This window comes from Bubalus kerabau, chromosome 14, assembly GCF_029407905.1.
Source record: "Bubalus kerabau isolate K-KA32 ecotype Philippines breed swamp buffalo chromosome 14, PCC_UOA_SB_1v2, whole genome shotgun sequence".
Taxonomy (NCBI): Eukaryota; Metazoa; Chordata; class Mammalia; order Artiodactyla; family Bovidae; genus Bubalus; species Bubalus kerabau.
Genome location: NC_073637.1, coordinates 9,398,062 through 9,414,691, shown reverse-complemented (window position 1 = coordinate 9,414,691; position 16,630 = coordinate 9,398,062). Strand labels below are relative to the sequence as shown.

The 16,630-nt window shown below is 48.7% G+C and overlaps 1 protein-coding gene across 1 annotated transcript in view; it reads right to left on the bottom strand.

Moving 5' to 3' along the window:
- ZFAT (zinc finger and AT-hook domain containing) overlaps positions 1–16,630 on the bottom strand; it is a 158,285-nt gene that overhangs the window by 11,606 nt on the left and 130,049 nt on the right. The window contains exons 14-15 of the mRNA XM_055545717.1: positions 10,750–10,876; positions 7,193–7,323 (exon numbers count right to left, since the gene is read on the bottom strand). Coding sequence (XP_055401692.1) covers positions 7,193–7,323; positions 10,750–10,876 — 258 coding nt within the window. The remainder of the gene's footprint in view (positions 1–7,192; positions 7,324–10,749; positions 10,877–16,630) is intronic.

Genomic DNA, 16,630 nt, shown 5'->3' with positions numbered 1-16,630 from the left:
ACAAAGCTGCATTTTACATTTCTATACGCCCATTATATCAATCAATACACTGCCAAGGACACAGTAGGTAAGGAGTATGGAGACTTAGCAGCAAACATTGGCCCAACAAGTGAAAAACCCTTCACCAATACATTTTCTAATCAATCTTTTAACTACTCAAAGGAATCTGTGTTTAGGCAGTTTAGAACATCTCCTGCCTCTCACAGTTGGGAGGCTCTGAACAATCACATGTGGCCGGAAAAACCTATTCAGGCAGGCTAGAGGATTTCCAAAGGAGTTTGTAGGTTAAACACTGTCACACCCAGGAATTATTAACTGGAGCTGTAAGCTAACTCTTTTTCCAGAGAGAGGTAGTGGGGGACAGCCCCCTGTAAAGTCAGAGGTGTAGGTGAAAGCACAAAGCAGAAAGTAGGCAGACTCTGGTTTTGGGGGTAGATGCTCGAGAATTTCCAGGGGGACTCCTGAGGCTCGATCCCGCCTTTGCGTATGCCGAGCCTCCTTCCTCATGACCTTTGTCATGGGCGGAGTTCCTCACGCTGGCTCCAGGCAGTGATAGAATTCCAGTTGAGCTATTACAGATCCTCACTCAATATGCAATATGCCGGCTCCCGGCAGTAGAGAAAACCTTTTATTCTGTTTTTTTCAGACAATTTCCCATATGATCATGGATATATAATGGAACTTACTTTTACTTTTAAAATTTCACAAAGAGATGGAATTTTCAGTCACTGCCATGGAAGAGGAGGGCTTAGCAAGTCGCAAAAGAGCCGTGAAAGGAAGCACTTGTGAATATCAGCCTCAGACATCATACCAGAAGTAGAAATCACTGAGGGAAAGTTGTATTTGAGACAAAGACAAAGATTGAAATGGCCGAGGGAGAACTAAGGCAGGCTCAGCAAGGACAGCAGCTGGCATGGCGTGACCGGGAGGGTAACCCACAGCCAAGCCCCTGAGCGAACCATCTGGATCTATATGCTGAAGGTCACCACCCAGCTCAGCAGCAGGCACTCCACAAGGAATGTGAAGTGGGCAAATATTTGAAGAGGCTACCTGTCTGTGTAATTAGACGCTTGATGTAATTCAAGTTGGCAGAGCCCCAGGATCAAATAAATTGTGCCACAAAGTTCTTTAGGTAGGAGCCAGACCTCACCTATCAAAACATGCAGGTGAAAACTGACTCTCATGGGAAGGGCCATGAGAAGAGGGAGAAACAGAGAAAGTAGTCGGTGAGACGTCCCCATTTATATACCAATCAGAAGAACTGGGAATCAGAAGATAAAAGGTAGATGTCTATTTGGATGGCAGGCATCGCTTCTACCGCTAACAGAGAACCCAGAATGAGATCATCCAAGGGTCAGCAAGCACAGGGGACGCTGATGCCTCAGTCCTGCAGTCCACATCGAATCTGACTGCCCACAAAAGGCAGGCAGCTTCCCGACAGGGGCCTTCCCAAGGCACGAATCCATCGCGACTGCCATCACCCTGCAGAGTCAGCGTGCGTGGGAGGGCGTGGGGCATCCCCATCACACGGCGAGGACACACAGAGGCACGAGCAGTACTCCCAGGGGGCGAGGCTGCAGCTGCCTCAGCTCCTCCCACACTATGTACAGTCTCCCTCTTCCAGGACAGAATCCTTACATGAACCACAGCGGTGGTAAAGCCACTGTATCGGGGAAATAGAACAGATAGTCAACTGAAGGTGCCAGGGTTTGGCGATGAGGAAAAGAATAAAAATCTGCGATTATGACGTCTCCCGCGCTCACGCGCAAGTGATCTGAAGACAGAGCAGGTTCTGAGGAGAGATGTGAATGGAGAGAAAAGAAGGGGTGGCTCTCCTGTTATTTCCATGCGTGCGGGGGAGTCGAGGAGAGGTCTGTTTATGGTGTGAGTCCAACAGAGCCTCTGCAGGAACGAGGAAAGGACACTCATTAATTCCCAAATTATTGGAGCTTAAAGCGGTAAGAGAACAGGGTGTCTCCACCCAGCTGTGTCTGCGGGCAGGACGAGGGGGAGACCTCAACTCAGTCTCCCTTTATGGCAATGCAGGCGGCCAGTATCTCCTGTGATTTCCACAGTTTACAAGAGCATCTTGTGCAGACGTGATTCTTCTGTCAGGTCTCTCGCTGAGAGTTAAGAGATCAAATTCAGGGGATGGAGTGACTGTTTTTAAGTAGTAATGAAAATAGCTTTTGTTCCCTCACACAAATGACCTTCCAGGTACCTCCCCGCCATTATTTTGCCACAAATCTTATGAGGATGCTCAACATCTGCCTCCAGCGGGGCAGGAGGCCCATCCCGGGCTCCCCTGGAGGACGGACCACAGCAGCGAGGCCCCCCACTCAGAGGCCGCACTTGAGGAGTCCCCTCTGAAGAGTGGCTTCTCCCCACCAGATGCCCCCATACTGACAGACAGCATGAAAGAGGTTCCAGGGACCATGTGACTCAGGGCCTTACATGAAAAACAGGACAGGCTGGACCCCACTTTACCTGAAAACAGGCAACTGATGTACACGGCCGGCCACTGGAGCAGACAGCACTTCCTCACAGAAACAATGAACCACAAATAACAGACAGCAGTTCCAGTGTTGGCTGCCAACCAACGTACCCCTTCCAGCGAGACCTGCTGCGGAAACTGCCTCTCGGGCTGCCTGCTGAGCCCGCAAGGGAGGCTGGGCGGGTTCCGCCCCTCCAGGCTGGCACGTACTGACCTCGGCCTCCAGCGCCAGCCACCACAGGGGACCTGCCCGGATGTGACAGGGGGTGCGGAAAAGCACCCTCGAGAGGTGGGGTGCTTTTGACAAAGCTGGAACTTCTGCTTTGAGGTTAGATTTTTGCCTATGTTTTTCATCATAAGTAAAATCAAGTGGGAAGAACACTTGGGGTTTTGAACAGGATGGCGGCAGCAGCATTCTGGGCTGTGCCAGGCTGAGGGTCTACAAGGGGAAATGGGTGAGTGCCTGCAGGTCTGGGGCAGTCTTAGCCTCCAGCACGTAGTGGGAAACAAAAGCAGGAGAGTGGCAATTCTAGGAAGCGCTGCAGAGACGCAGGAGCGGGGACAGAGACACAGGCCTGTCCACAGAGAGTCTGCAAACCACAGTCGCTACTGAGCCCCTCACTCCACAGGGGAGGAACAAGGAGAGCCACCTGCTCGCTCTTGACCTGGGGATGAAAGTGGAGGACCCCTCAGGGTGGCCCCTCCTCAACCATGACTCTTTCAAGGCCCTGCAAGGTGGCTCTCGTTCTGGAACCTTGAGGGAAATGTCACCTGTGATTAGAAACAAGGGTGTCTCAAGGCTGCCACCTCACCCTGAAGTCTGTGACTCAAAGTCGTCTCTATGACAATGGAGTATCTCAGTAAGCAGTAGCCTGGGTTAACAAAGAGGTCCTCATACTTTGAAACGTGCCACGTGAACACGTGTGAAGGTTAATACTGTGTGTCAGCTCGATTGGGCTAAGGGGTGCCCAGCTCTGCCGCCTACTGTTTAGGGGTAACCTCCACAACAGACAGCACTCGAATTATCTCAGAAAGACACTGGATTATCACAAGGCCATAAGATACTGTGACCCCATGGACTGCAGCACGCCAGGCTTCCCTATCCCTCACTATCTCCTGGAGCTTGCTCAAACGCATGTCCATTGAGTCGGTGATGCCATCCAACCTCCTTCTCCTGTCACCTCCTTCTCCTCCTGCCATCAATCTTTCCCAGCATCAGGGTTTTTTCCCAGCGAGTTGGTACTTCACATCAGGTGGCCAAAGTATTAAAGCTTCAGCTTCAGCATCAGTCCTTCCAATGAATATTCAGGGTTGATTTCCTTTTGGATTGACTTGCTGTCCAAGGGACTCTCAAGAGTCTTCTCTAGCACCACAGTTTGAAAGCATCAATTCTTCAGTGCTCAGCCTTCTTTATGGTCCAACTCTCACATCTATACATGACTCTGAGAAAAGCAAAGCTTTGACTATATGGACCATTGTTAAGAGTACCTTAGACAGCAAGGAGATCAAATCAGTCAGTCCTAAATCCAGGGTGAAGGGAACATCACTGATTCCCAGTAGGTGCCCCAGAGTCCACATCTGAGTGGCCTAAGCACTCTCGGTAAACAGATATGATTTCTCTACTGGAAAATCCTAAACCAGAATTTAGTTAAAAGAAAAAGAAACTGATTTTTGTAATAAAAACAGCTATATTGGGACATCCCCAGTGGTCCAGTGGCTAAGACGCCACACACCCAATGCAGGGGGCCCGGGTTTGATCCCCGGTCAAGAGACTAGATCCTGCCTGCAAGCTGAAACTAAAGATCCTGTGTTAATGCAAATAAGGAACTGGCGTGGCCAAATAAATTTTTAAAAACAGCTATATTTAAGCTTAAATAAGATAACTGAATAGAGAGGTCATTCCTTTAGCTAGGGGAACCTGACACAGTGCAACCCCATAGGCATTTCAGGGGCAGTCTGAGGCCTCCCTGCCCATCTGTCCATCCATCCATTCTCCCATCCATCATTTATCAACAGCCTTAGAGCTCCAGGTGCCAGCCAGGCGAACAGGACTCACATCCCCCCCAGGCTCCTCTGTCTACAGAATTCTCCAGGCCACAATACTGGAGTGGGTAGCCATTCCCTTCTCCAGGGGATCTTCCCCACCCAGGGAGTGAATCCAGGTCTCCTGCATTGCAGGCAGATTCTTTACCGTCTGGGCCACCAGGGACACCCCCAGTTAACCCTTGATGTGCCAGGTGCCAGCCAGGCAGACAGGACTCACATCCTGTTTTCCAGCACTGCGAACACATCATCCCTCTTTACAGGGATGCAGCGGAGGCTTATCGGCCTCATCCCTCGTCATGCTGTCAGCCTGATGCCTCGGAGCACAGCTAAGCTATCTCCTCCACCCGCAACCTCGCGTATCACCACTCCGCCTGTGACACGCAATAAATCATATCTCCAGGGAGCAGCAAATCCATCCTGTTCCTAGAAGGAAGTCGTGAGTCACAGTGGTGGCGCCTCCCTGCAGTTCTCCAAAGGATCTGGCATGCCCGAAACAGCCAAAGGTCCCCTGATGCCCTTCCCGAAGTGGCCAGGTCTAGCTAGGGACGCCACATGCCACAATACAGACGAGGAGTTTCAGAAGAGATTACCAGACATACTGAGGACTGCAATCTAACAAATACAAAGAAAAGCTGAGAGAGCATTTGGCCTAGAGGCGTTATGAATCTGCTCCCAACGATGCAGAACACGCAGCCCCTGCAGCCTGAAACATCAGACTCCTGCTGTCCTGTCTGACCTCTGCCCGGGGTTTCACTGAGAGACAGCATCCTAACGGAGGAGTACGAACACGTGGAGTATTCAAACGACCATCTAGACGCACTAAGTCTTGTTTGAGGAGCCGGAAATCCAGAGCTGAAGCCACATGCACTAATTCCGCTGGGAGCTCCATAGCCTGAACTCCCTGTTTGTGTTGTGGCCTGGCCCTGGGCAGCGAGGGGGGTGCGGGGTGGGGGGGAGGCGGGCGGGTGGACAGTCAAGGGGGCAGCACTGGGAAGTCCACCAAGTCATCGAAGGCAAGTCACAAACAACACATCACTCAGGGAGAGGAGAGCTGCATTAAGAAATTATTTGTTATTTGCCAAGAAAACCTTACTTCTTCTACTGTTAACTGTTCATGCTTCCTTCTTGTTATTATCAAACTTGGTACCACATGTACAGCAGAACTTGGATTGTTCTAGTGAAGCCTACCTCTCCCAGGTCTCAGGGCAAACGTCAGAGCCCTGTCCCAACAACCCTTCATGAAACAGCCCCCAGCCCCACTCCCTCAGCCCCTGTCCCTCCCCGGCTCCCTCAGCCACCCCCCTACCCCTGCTCCCTCAGCCCCCGGCCCTCCCCCTTTCTGATTTTACTTTTCTCCACTGCCCTTGTTCACCGTGTGACAACCTCTCTGTCTTATTGATCTTTTTCCCACTGGAATAACCACTTTGATGGCAAATGTCAGCTCTCTCCTGGAGAACCAGCAATGAGAACACTGCAGGCACTTACTAAACACTTCCTGAGTGAATCGCTAAAACAATGGATAACCGTGTAAAATGCTACAGTCTGCCATTCAACTTTCTCCACGAATTTGAACTTTGGTTCTAAACGACACACCGTGGGTCTGCCCTGGTTCCGACGTGCTTGCTGTGTTGGTTTTCTTAAGCATTTGCCTAAGCCAGCTTACAAGTCTTGTACAGTGAAGCCAGGGGCAGTACAGAGAGAGAGGTAGGAAAGACAAACAGGCTGACTTGATCATGACGCACACCACATCCTAACAGATGGTGAAGTCTCCTCTGAGGTTAGCAGGAGAGGAAATGAGCCAAACAGTGTAACAACCATCAATAAGTGGAGTAACCTTTACTCACAGGTGGCCATCCGCTCCCATCCGTTTATTTCAGCCATCCTCCGTGCTGACTGCATCAGGTGATGTTCAGTATTTAAAAGGCCAGGCCTGGAAGCCCTCCTGGCTCCTCTTGCGGTCCCCTCGGCCCCCTGCTCCACTGACATTGTGTCTTAGGCACCAAGGCTGCTTTTGACCACAGATGTGTCCAGACCGGTCCACATCACACTCGTGTCACTCAGGGATTCCTTTCATTGAAAGGAAAGGAATGAAGTTTCCAGAACTTCATTCTGGAAGGGGTGATGCACCTGCCTCAGTATCTCGGCCCTAACATATGGAGCTCTTGCAGATACAATCAACCCCATAATAAGAGGAAGAAAATGGGACTTCCCTGGTGGTCCAGGGGGTTAACGATCAGCTTGCCAGTGCTGGGGACACGGGTTCAACCCCTGGTCCAGGAAGATCCCACGTGCCGCAGGGCAACTAAGCCCGCGAGTTGCATCTACTGAGCCTGTGGCTCTAGAGCCCGTGCTCCGCAACAAGAGAATCCGTCACAGTGAGAAGCCCTCACCCCGAAACTAGAGAGAGTAGCTCCCATTCGCTGCAACTAGAGAAAACACAGCCACAGCAATGAAGACCCAGCACAACCAAAAACGAATGAATAAATAACTTAAAAAAAAAAAAAAGAATAAGAGAATGTATGAGACCCAGGTCAGTTTCACTCCAAATTCCCCCTCGGGTAGGTCAAAGGTCTGAAAACCAAAGTGGGCAGGGGGCAGAGGCTGTGTGGCAGTGTGAGGAGACGGTATTTAAGGACGAGGGGCGGGCCCTACCTGCTTCACGACGGTCACGGTCCCCGGTGCCATGGCGACCACTGAGGCAACAGCGGTGGCGTCATGGGCCTCGGTGCCCAGCCCGATGATCTGCTGGAGGATGTTGACGGCCGCGGGGTCAAGTCGGTCACCTGAGCAGGAAGAAGCAAACAGGAGATGGTTAAGTCCAAGGGCGGTGAAGGTCACTGAACGCAGAAGCAGCCCTTCTTTTTTTTTTTTTTTTTAAATTTAATTTTATTTTTTAAACTTTACATAATTGTATTAGTTTTGCCAAATATCAAAATGAATCCGCCACAGGTATACATGTGTTCCCCATCCCGAACCCTCCTCCCTCCTCCCTCCCCATTCCATCCCTCTGGGTCGTCCCAGTGCACCAGCCCCAAGCATCCAGTATCGTGCATCAAACCTGGACTGGCAACTCGTTTCATACATGGTATTTTACATGTTTCAATGCCATTCTCCCAAATCTTCCCACCCTCTCCCTCTCTCTCAGAGTCCATAAGACTGTTCTATACATCAGTGTCTCTTCTGCTGTCTCGTACACAGGGTTATTGTTACCATCTTTCTAAATTCCATATATATGCGTTAGTATACTGTATTGGTGTTTTTCTTTCTGGCTTACTTCACTCTGTATAATAGGCTCCAGTTTCATCCACCTCATTAGAACTGATTCAAATGTATTCTTTTTAATGGCTGAGTAATACTCCATTGTGTATATGTACCACAGCTTTCTTATCCATTCATCTGCTGATGGACATCTAGGTTGCTTCCATGTCCTGGCTATTATAAACAGTGCTGCGATGAACACTGGGGTACACATGTCTCTTTCCCTTCTGGTTTCCTCAGTGTGTATGCCCAGCAGGCCATGGTTGGGTGGTGCCTTCTCCAAGGATGCACGCGTTCTCGGTAAGCACTCACTGTGACCACAGAAACAAAGTGAGTGGTACATCACAGCTCACAACACACTCCCTGTAAGAACATCTCCAAACTCCACACAACCTGTGAGGAGATGACACTGTGGTGGTATATCCCCACTTTATAAATTAATCACTTCACCACAAAAAATCGAAGAGACCTGCCTTGAGCCATCGGATCGGCTACGTCACAAGGCCAGGGCTCAAGCCTGGATGTTCTGAATGCAAACTTGTGGACACCGGGCTGCCTCTCAGAACGGAACTCCTGGGAAGCAAACGGCAGAGCTGGTTTCCCTCCAGCACGGTGGGAGGTGGCCAGTGAGCGCGAGCCAGGTAAGCTACACAGGATATGGGCAGGACACGCGAGGACGTCCCAGTCATCAAGTTTGTGGTCTTTAGACTTCTAAATCCGGGTTTTCTTTTACTCATCTCAGAAGCCTGGAATCGACATCATCAGGACAGCCACTGAGCACACCCTGCCTGCTTTCGCCATATGCTTGACCATCTGCGACTCTCCTGAACACGCCACTCTGACCCTGATCGTTAATTCACCAGGAGGGAAATTATTGCCTGGTCTCCAGGTTAGCATAATAGTACGAAGTCTCCTCCAATGTCTACATCCTCCTGGACAGCTTTCTGCGGGCCTCGTTCCAACGTGAATCATTAAGAGATGAGAGAAGGGCATTCATTGTGTTCTACATGGAGGGTAGGACATGGCTTATGACTGAAGCAATGACATGGGCACCTGCTCACCATGCACAGGCCTAGGGTCTCCTGCACACACCTCACACACAAACAGACACACACACACACACACTCCTGGAGGAGGGGGGGAGGGCGTGCCTTGCAGCCAACCATTCTAAACAGCCAAACACTAAACAAAATATTGACCCTTAAAAAAATGCACGGAAGTAAGATTTTAATTCTTCATCCATTTCCTTTGTTAATGACCATTTATCAAGTCCCAAGTGTCAGCCAGCAACATGGTTCCCAGTGGGAACACAGACAAAGACCTAATGCTGCCTCCCCCCTTCTCCTTCCGGGGCTCGCAGGTGACCGAGACAGATGGTAAGCCACTGTGTCCAGCCCCTGGGCAGTTTCATGTCGAGGGGGCGACTAGGGAGCTCTGCAGGACGGTCAGGCGGGCTCCCGGGAGGTGACACACAGCCTGAACCCTGAGGATGAAGATGCCGTTGCTAGGGAAAGTGCTGGGCGGGGGGAGCAGACTCAGCTCGTGCTGAGACGTGCAGAGTCTGGCCCAGGCGGGCACAGCTCCGAGGTGGCCGGAGACGCAGTGCAGGGAGGCCAGGACCCAGAGCGGAGGCCCAGCTGCTGAGCTGCATCGTTTCCTAACAGCCAGGAGGGGACACAGAGAACCTGTCAAAGGAGAGAGGGAGCGTGGGAGCGAGGGAGTGTGTGCGTGGGGGACTCCAGCTGGCCCAGCCCGGTGTGAGCACTAGCTGAAGTCACTGCACGTGAGGGAAGGAAACACGAGCAGGCACGGTGTCAGCTCCAGGAACTGCGCTGACGGCGGGGCCTGGACGCCCCATCTGCAGGGCCTGCCGCTCTCACAGGCTGCGTGGTGTCTCCCGGGTCACCCCAGCTCACTGGGCAGTGTGCACGGCGCCGGCCTCGGATCTTCCCCAAAGACAGCGGCTCACAGGACGTTCTGTGCATCCTTCTTACCACCTGGGGCTTAGGGACTAAGAGCTGGGTGAAATGGTGAGTTCCCATCTCCTGTCACCGTCTGACTTCACCGCACGCTTCCTCTAATCCCGCCTGCCTGACCTCTGCTCCCACCATACACAGAGCACTGTGGCACCTTATATTAACTTGTCTTCTGTTCCTGTTTTTTAAAGAGCATTAAGAAAAAGTGTTCTCAGCCCAATGCCCCAGTTGCCACTAGGCTGGCACAGTGGTTTGTTTTTTGAACTGATCTAACATTTGACAATGATGACATCTGACATGAAGATCCTGACTTGGGGCTTTTCAGAAGAACTGGACAGCAGACAGTCCTGGGCCCACAGGTCCATAAGGGGCCATTAGGAAGGCCAGCAGACTGGCCCCCGGTCTCAGCCACGCCCCCCGTCTGCCTCCTGTAGACCCTGGAACAAGCCCCCCAGAACAGATGACTCTGAGGGAGCCTGGAGCAGGGATGGCACTCCAACAAGAAGTTAGGAGACCTAGATTCCAAGACCAGCTCCAATACCCAAGCCTCAGCCAACCATTTACAAGGAGGAAGTCTCCTGCCTCTTGTGAAGTGAGGACTGTAAGACCTGTCTTCCCATACGCTGCTCAGAGACGTGATGAGTCTACGGCCATACCACCACGAACGGGCCCAATCTCGTCTGATCTCAGAAGCTAAGCAGGGTTGGGCCTGGTTAGCACTTGGAAGGGAGAGACGTGACGATACGCGTGGACATCCGGCAACACCGTTTGGAGGCACCACTTCACCTGAAGCTCTGTTCTAGAACACTCTGAAAGAGATCTCTACCTCCAAGCCTGACAACTAGAGCGCTCCTGAGGGCACAATGCAGCTGAAGGAGATCGAGTGACGGACATCACTCATTCACAAGTTCATTCATTCATTCAGCCTGCCAAAGACCAGCTCTAAGGTGTCGGGGAGGCGGGGGGCGCTCTCACCACTCTCTGAGGTGTATCTCAGGTCCTGGAGGGCGGCCACGGCAGCCTGTGTGCCCTGAACATCCTCTTCAGCTTCTGTGATGTGCAGGTACTGGGTGGAAGGCTCCTCGGGAGCTTCTGTTGCTGGCTAAATGAAAACACAGAATCACTGATGGGACCGCCTAAAAGATCCCCTAGAAGGTCCCCAGAAGCCCCGGGATAACGGATTCAAACAAAACAAACACACACCAGCAATGCGTCTGCAGCAGCTCATTTGCCTGGCACCCCTGAGAAACCAGTGCTTCGATAAAAACCCATCTCCCAAAGAGGAAACTTCTCTGTGCCAAGTGCCGAGGCTTTAAAACCAGCTTCGGAGGAAAGCCTCTGGTGACACGTTCTTGCCGCAGGGAATAGAGGATGTTGTTCACAATGAGAGATGAGACACGCACAGAGAGACCCTCATGTGTGCTCTGCTCCTCCCATTGCCACCAACACTGCTCTGATCCCCTGGGCCTGGGGCCTCCTGCTATGAGGTCAAGAGGGAGACACAGCGTGGTGGCGGTGGATGGGAGGAGAGGACTAGTCACCACAACCTCTGGCCAGCTTAGAGCATGGGTCCCGGCACACAGCAAGATCTCAGGAGATCTCAGCTACTCGTGCAGTCTGCGGCTCATTTTATTTTTACAGGATGGGTATGACAAATGCAACTGACCAGAGAAGATACACCTGTGCAGAATCAGGACCCTACGAGAGAAGAAGCTAAAGGGACATTTACAGAAATCTCACACCGATAAGGAGAGGAGAGGTGGACATTTCACATGAACTAGATATTCATAATCACCTCTTCCTGGCACTGGAAAGCAGGCAAGCATGAATGTCACCAATAAAGAAGAACGAAAAGGAGATTTTATACACAATTTATAGGAGCCAAAGTTATCATACTCTGTAAGCACTTATCAGCTATTCACAAAGGCTCAGAATAGAATGTGATTATTCTTTTACAGCCAAGTGGTCAAGTTCATTTAGTTCATTTCCAGCCTGACATTTAGTAGACACCCAATGAGTATCTGATGAACGCATAAATGAACAAAAAGAAGCATGCTTCCTTATAAGTACCATTAGGCAACACTGTGGCCAATGCGAATTGGATCTCAGCCTGTGATGAACAGGAAGGGCGTGGCATGACTCCCGGTCTTTGGGGTACTCTCTGTAATAACCATCTGTGGGAAGACAGTGCTTTGCAGGGCACTCCAGGGAGCCTGGCAACAGCGTGATGGCTAGAACAGGCAGCCTGTCATCACTCGGGGACCACCCCTGGCCAGCGTCTTGGCTGCTCAACTGTCATACTTCTGGAGTCTAGTGGGTGACTTTGTGTCAACTGTATTTGTCGAGTCACAGCTCTGCTGAAGGTGTCGAGATCTGTAAGAAGCCAGGTCTTCAGAGGAGAGGGGCATGACTGCACGAACAGAAGCACCAGCTGGCCAGAAGAGATGCTGTTTACATCAGGAACCAGCATTCCATGTCTATTTGTTAACAGAGAGCAAAGCCCTGCAAGTATGGACTCAAAGTACCAGAGGATTTCCATAGATGGGCACGCGACGGTGATGTTGCTGACACCATCGCTGCCGTACAGCGGACCTGCTGGGGACTAGACAGTAACCCTGGCATTTCATACATCCTGTCTCTCAATCCTTTTGACCTCTTGAGTGGCAGGAGCCTCACCATAGACATTAGAACACAGCGGTCACAGAGGTTCGACAAGCAATGGCTCAAGGTCAAACTGTTTACAGGAAGAGCCAGGAAATCGCAAGGAAGTCTTTCGAAGTGCACATTCCTTAAATTTTCTTATAGAAAATGTCAAACATACACAAGACGGAGAAGCGAGCCTGCATGCTCACAGCCCCACTTCAGCAGTCACCACCTCACGGCCAGTCCGCTTTTGCCGACGCCCCCACCACGCTCCACACAACGGCCCTTTGATTTTGAAGCAAATGCAGACGTCACATCAATGTAAATATTTCAGAATGCACCTCTGAAAGATAAAACTCTTTCAAACCAGAACTACAACACCGCCATCACACTCAGAACACTTAACAGTGATTCCTGAATGACTTCACATCCCTAAGAGCTGTTCTAATTTCCCCAATTCATTTTTCACAACTTAATCCCACAAGTCGTACTTAAGTTATTGAAATCCATATATTAGAACCGTCTGATAAAAGTCTCACAAGACTTGCATTTATAGGCTCTCCTTCCACTCTTTCTCCTCTGCTTATGGTTTCATTGTGAAAAGTGGTCGCTTGCCGTCAGAGTTTCCAACAGCCTGGATTCAGCTGTCTGCACCACCAGGGAATCACTGAGTGTATTCACTGACAGTCAGACGTGGACGCTTAATCAGGCGATCAGGAGGCAGGAGGACCCCACGGTAACACCGTGTACCTCCATCAGGAGACACTCTGTGACTGAGCGTCCCTGTTTTTGCTGTGTTGGCAGGAGACTGACGGTCATCGCTAGACCCACGATGCCAGTGGAGGGTTGTAAAACAGAAGTCATGAAAACCTTCACTTGTTGGCTGGAATACTTCTACACAAAGAAATCTCTCTCCTCCAACATTCGGTTATTCTGAGATACGGTTTGTTTCGATGAGGTGGAATAATTGTTCGATTCTGAGCCTTACCAAAGTAACAATTTTATTTATCAAAATAGAGTTGATTTACTATTACTCTGCACAGGTAACTAAGGAGTTTTCTCCCAGGATTATTATAAACTCATGGATTTAAACACATTTGATGTGCTTCACTCCACTCTGCAAATACTAACAACAGCTTTAGAGTAACAATATCAACCGCTGCTGGTGGAATAACTAAGAACAGTATGTTTTTTTTGCCAGTTCCTTTCACCCTTATGTTCTATTCCACTGGGGAGGAACAATCCAATTTCTATCTTAAAATCTCTTAAAATATTTCTTCTCTATGTAGTTCTGCCATTGCTTTGACATACAGTTTAGATCCTTGATTTCATTCTACTCTTAATTTTCAGGGCTTGCTTTTTTAAAGTTCAGTTTTGTTTTTATTGTTATATAAAATCAGAAGGGCCATCAATAATCTTCCTACAATCCTCGGCCCCTACCTAATCACAAGAAACCATCACATGAATCCAAATGGTGTGATGAGGGCCCTTCTGATCACATCACACCGGGGGCTGGCGGGGTGTGGGGGGGTGGGCAGGTACATGATGTCACTCTGTCTCACTACCGAGGATTCTGACCTCGGTCGGGTGGCTAAGGTGGTGTTGGCCAGGTGTCTGGTCTGTGATGTTACTACTTTTCCCTGTAAATTCATGATTATTTAGGGGGAGATATTTTGAGGTTACATCAATACTCTATTTCTCCTCAAAACTTCTGTTGACTAATTCTGGCATTCATCAATGGACCTTGGCTACTGTAATTATTGCTGCAGTGTTCTAATGGTAATTTTCTATTTCCCTCACTTTCTAGATCTATTGATCAGAATTCTTCTGTAGTAAGAACTGTTCCTTCTCTACTATTTATTCAATCATTTATCAGTATGGATGCAGAGATATTTACTCTATGCTTTAAGTGATTTTTTAGTCCAATACTATCATGATTTACTTTGTTACTCAAATTGTTCCAGTTTGGGGCCATTAGGAACTCTCTAGGGGATTCCCTGGTCACTCGGCTGGTAAAGAAACCGCCTGCAATGCAGCAGACCCCAGTTCAATTCCTGGGTCAGGAAGATCCCCTGGAGAAGCGATAGGCTACCCACTCCAGTATTCTTGGGCTTCCCTAGTGGCTCAGCTGGTAAAGAATCTGCCTGCAAGGCGGGAGACCTGGGTTTGATCCCTGGGTTGGGAAGAACCCCTGGAGAAGGGAACAGCTAGGAAGTCTCTGGGTTGTCTCCTGTGCCATTTTGACACACTTCTCTCTTACTTTTGTGGAACACATTGGTGTTACTTTCCAGCACTGCAAAATGCTCCAGGATCATCTTCCGTAATTTCTGCCTCTGCCCTGAAGTCAACCACTTTTTCCAAGGGACCCCGGTTCCTCTTCTTGGAGAATCCTGTTAGAAACCAAGACCTAGAGACTAGGTGTGCTCATTGACAGTTGGGGTCACTGTTTCTAGGCCCTCTAAGCACAAAAAGCTAAGAAATACACACATGTATAAAGTTTAAAGTTTAGTCACTCAGTTGTGTCCGACTCTTTGCAACCCTATGGACTATAGCCCACCAGGCTCCTCTGGCCATGGGATTTTCCAGGCAAGAATACTAGAGTGGGTTGCCATTTCCTTCTCCAGAGGATCTTCTTGACCCAGGGATCAAACCCAGGTCTTCCACATTATAGGCAGAAGCTTTACCGTCTGAGCCACCAGGGAAGTGTACATGCATGTATACTAACCATGTATACACATATATCTGGAATTATTTCTGCATCAATCTATTGCTGTATATACACACACAGTCTATCTTCACATACTACATTAACAGAGTTGTAATAAACAGCCTTGTGTAGACACCTTCCCTCATTTTTGTCAGTATAACCTTGGGACAGTTTTCTAACGGTGGGATTGTTTAGTTAATGGAAAAAGAAGCGCATATGTAATTTCAGTAGATATTGCTAGATTCCCCTTCATAAAGGTCACACTGTTTTACACTCCCACCAGCAATGTATGAGAATGCCTATTTACTCAGCCTCTCCAGCAGAGATGATGTCAAACTGGTGGATTCTTGCCAGTTGAATAGGTAAGAAATTCTATCTCTGTCTAGTTTTAATTACATTTATTACATGTGAGGCTGATCATGCTTTCAGATAGCCAAGGTCATTTGCATTTCTTTTTCTTTGAACCTTTCTTATCTCTTGCATTTTGGGCTGTTGATCTTTTTCACTAGTATTCCTAGAAGCCTTTTACATTAAGATATTTACCTTTGTTCAATGATATGACTGAAAATAGCTTTTTTTTTTTTTTTTGTCATTTGCCCCTCTATGAGTTCTTTTACATAAGATTTTTAAAATGTTCTTCATGTGGTTAATTTGTTTTCAATCATTTTCCTAATTGAATCTGGATTTTGAGTTATAGTTAGGAAAGTTCTCCACACTCTAAATTTACAAATAGATTCATTTATATTTTCTTCTGGTATTTGTAAAATATCTCTTTTTTCACATTTAAATCTCTGTTCTTTTATTCTAGGTTCTCTCTCTATAAAAGCCATTGATTATTGTATATTGATGTTTTAATCTGCTGCTTATCATGTGTAGTAGATTTTCATTCATTCTTAGATTTTCAAAAACATAATCCTGTATCTACAGAGATACTTCATTTCTTCTTTTCTGTTTCTTACATCTCTATTTACTCTACCTTGTCCAACATGCCAGCTGAGGCCTCCCATGATGTTAAAAGACCAGAGCCCCTAGGGCATCCTCATCTTGTTCCCAAATCTAATAAGAAACTCAAGATGTTGGCTCTTGATCTGAAACACATATATTTTGTTTTTTGTCTTAAAGATGTACGCATCAAATTCTGCTTTATTGACTGTTTTTAATCAGTGGATGTGGAATTTTGTCAAATGCCTTTTCTCCATCTATGAAGATGATCCTTTCAGTTTTCTCCCTAGTTCTGATACTATGATGGGTTATGTTAACAGATTAACACATTCCCTCCCACTGGACAACCGTTCCCTTGCTTTCTGGAACACCCCCCACATTGTCATTGGATTTGTTTCTGAGCCCTTACTCTTAACGGGAGTAAACCCACTGGATACACTGATATGACAGAAACTTCTCAGGAAGTGGTCCTCGACTGAGGGCCATTGTGACTCCTGGGGAACCTGGCAGTGTCTGTGCTTTCTGTCTGGTTTTCACAACTGGCTGTGCTGGTGGATCCTCGTG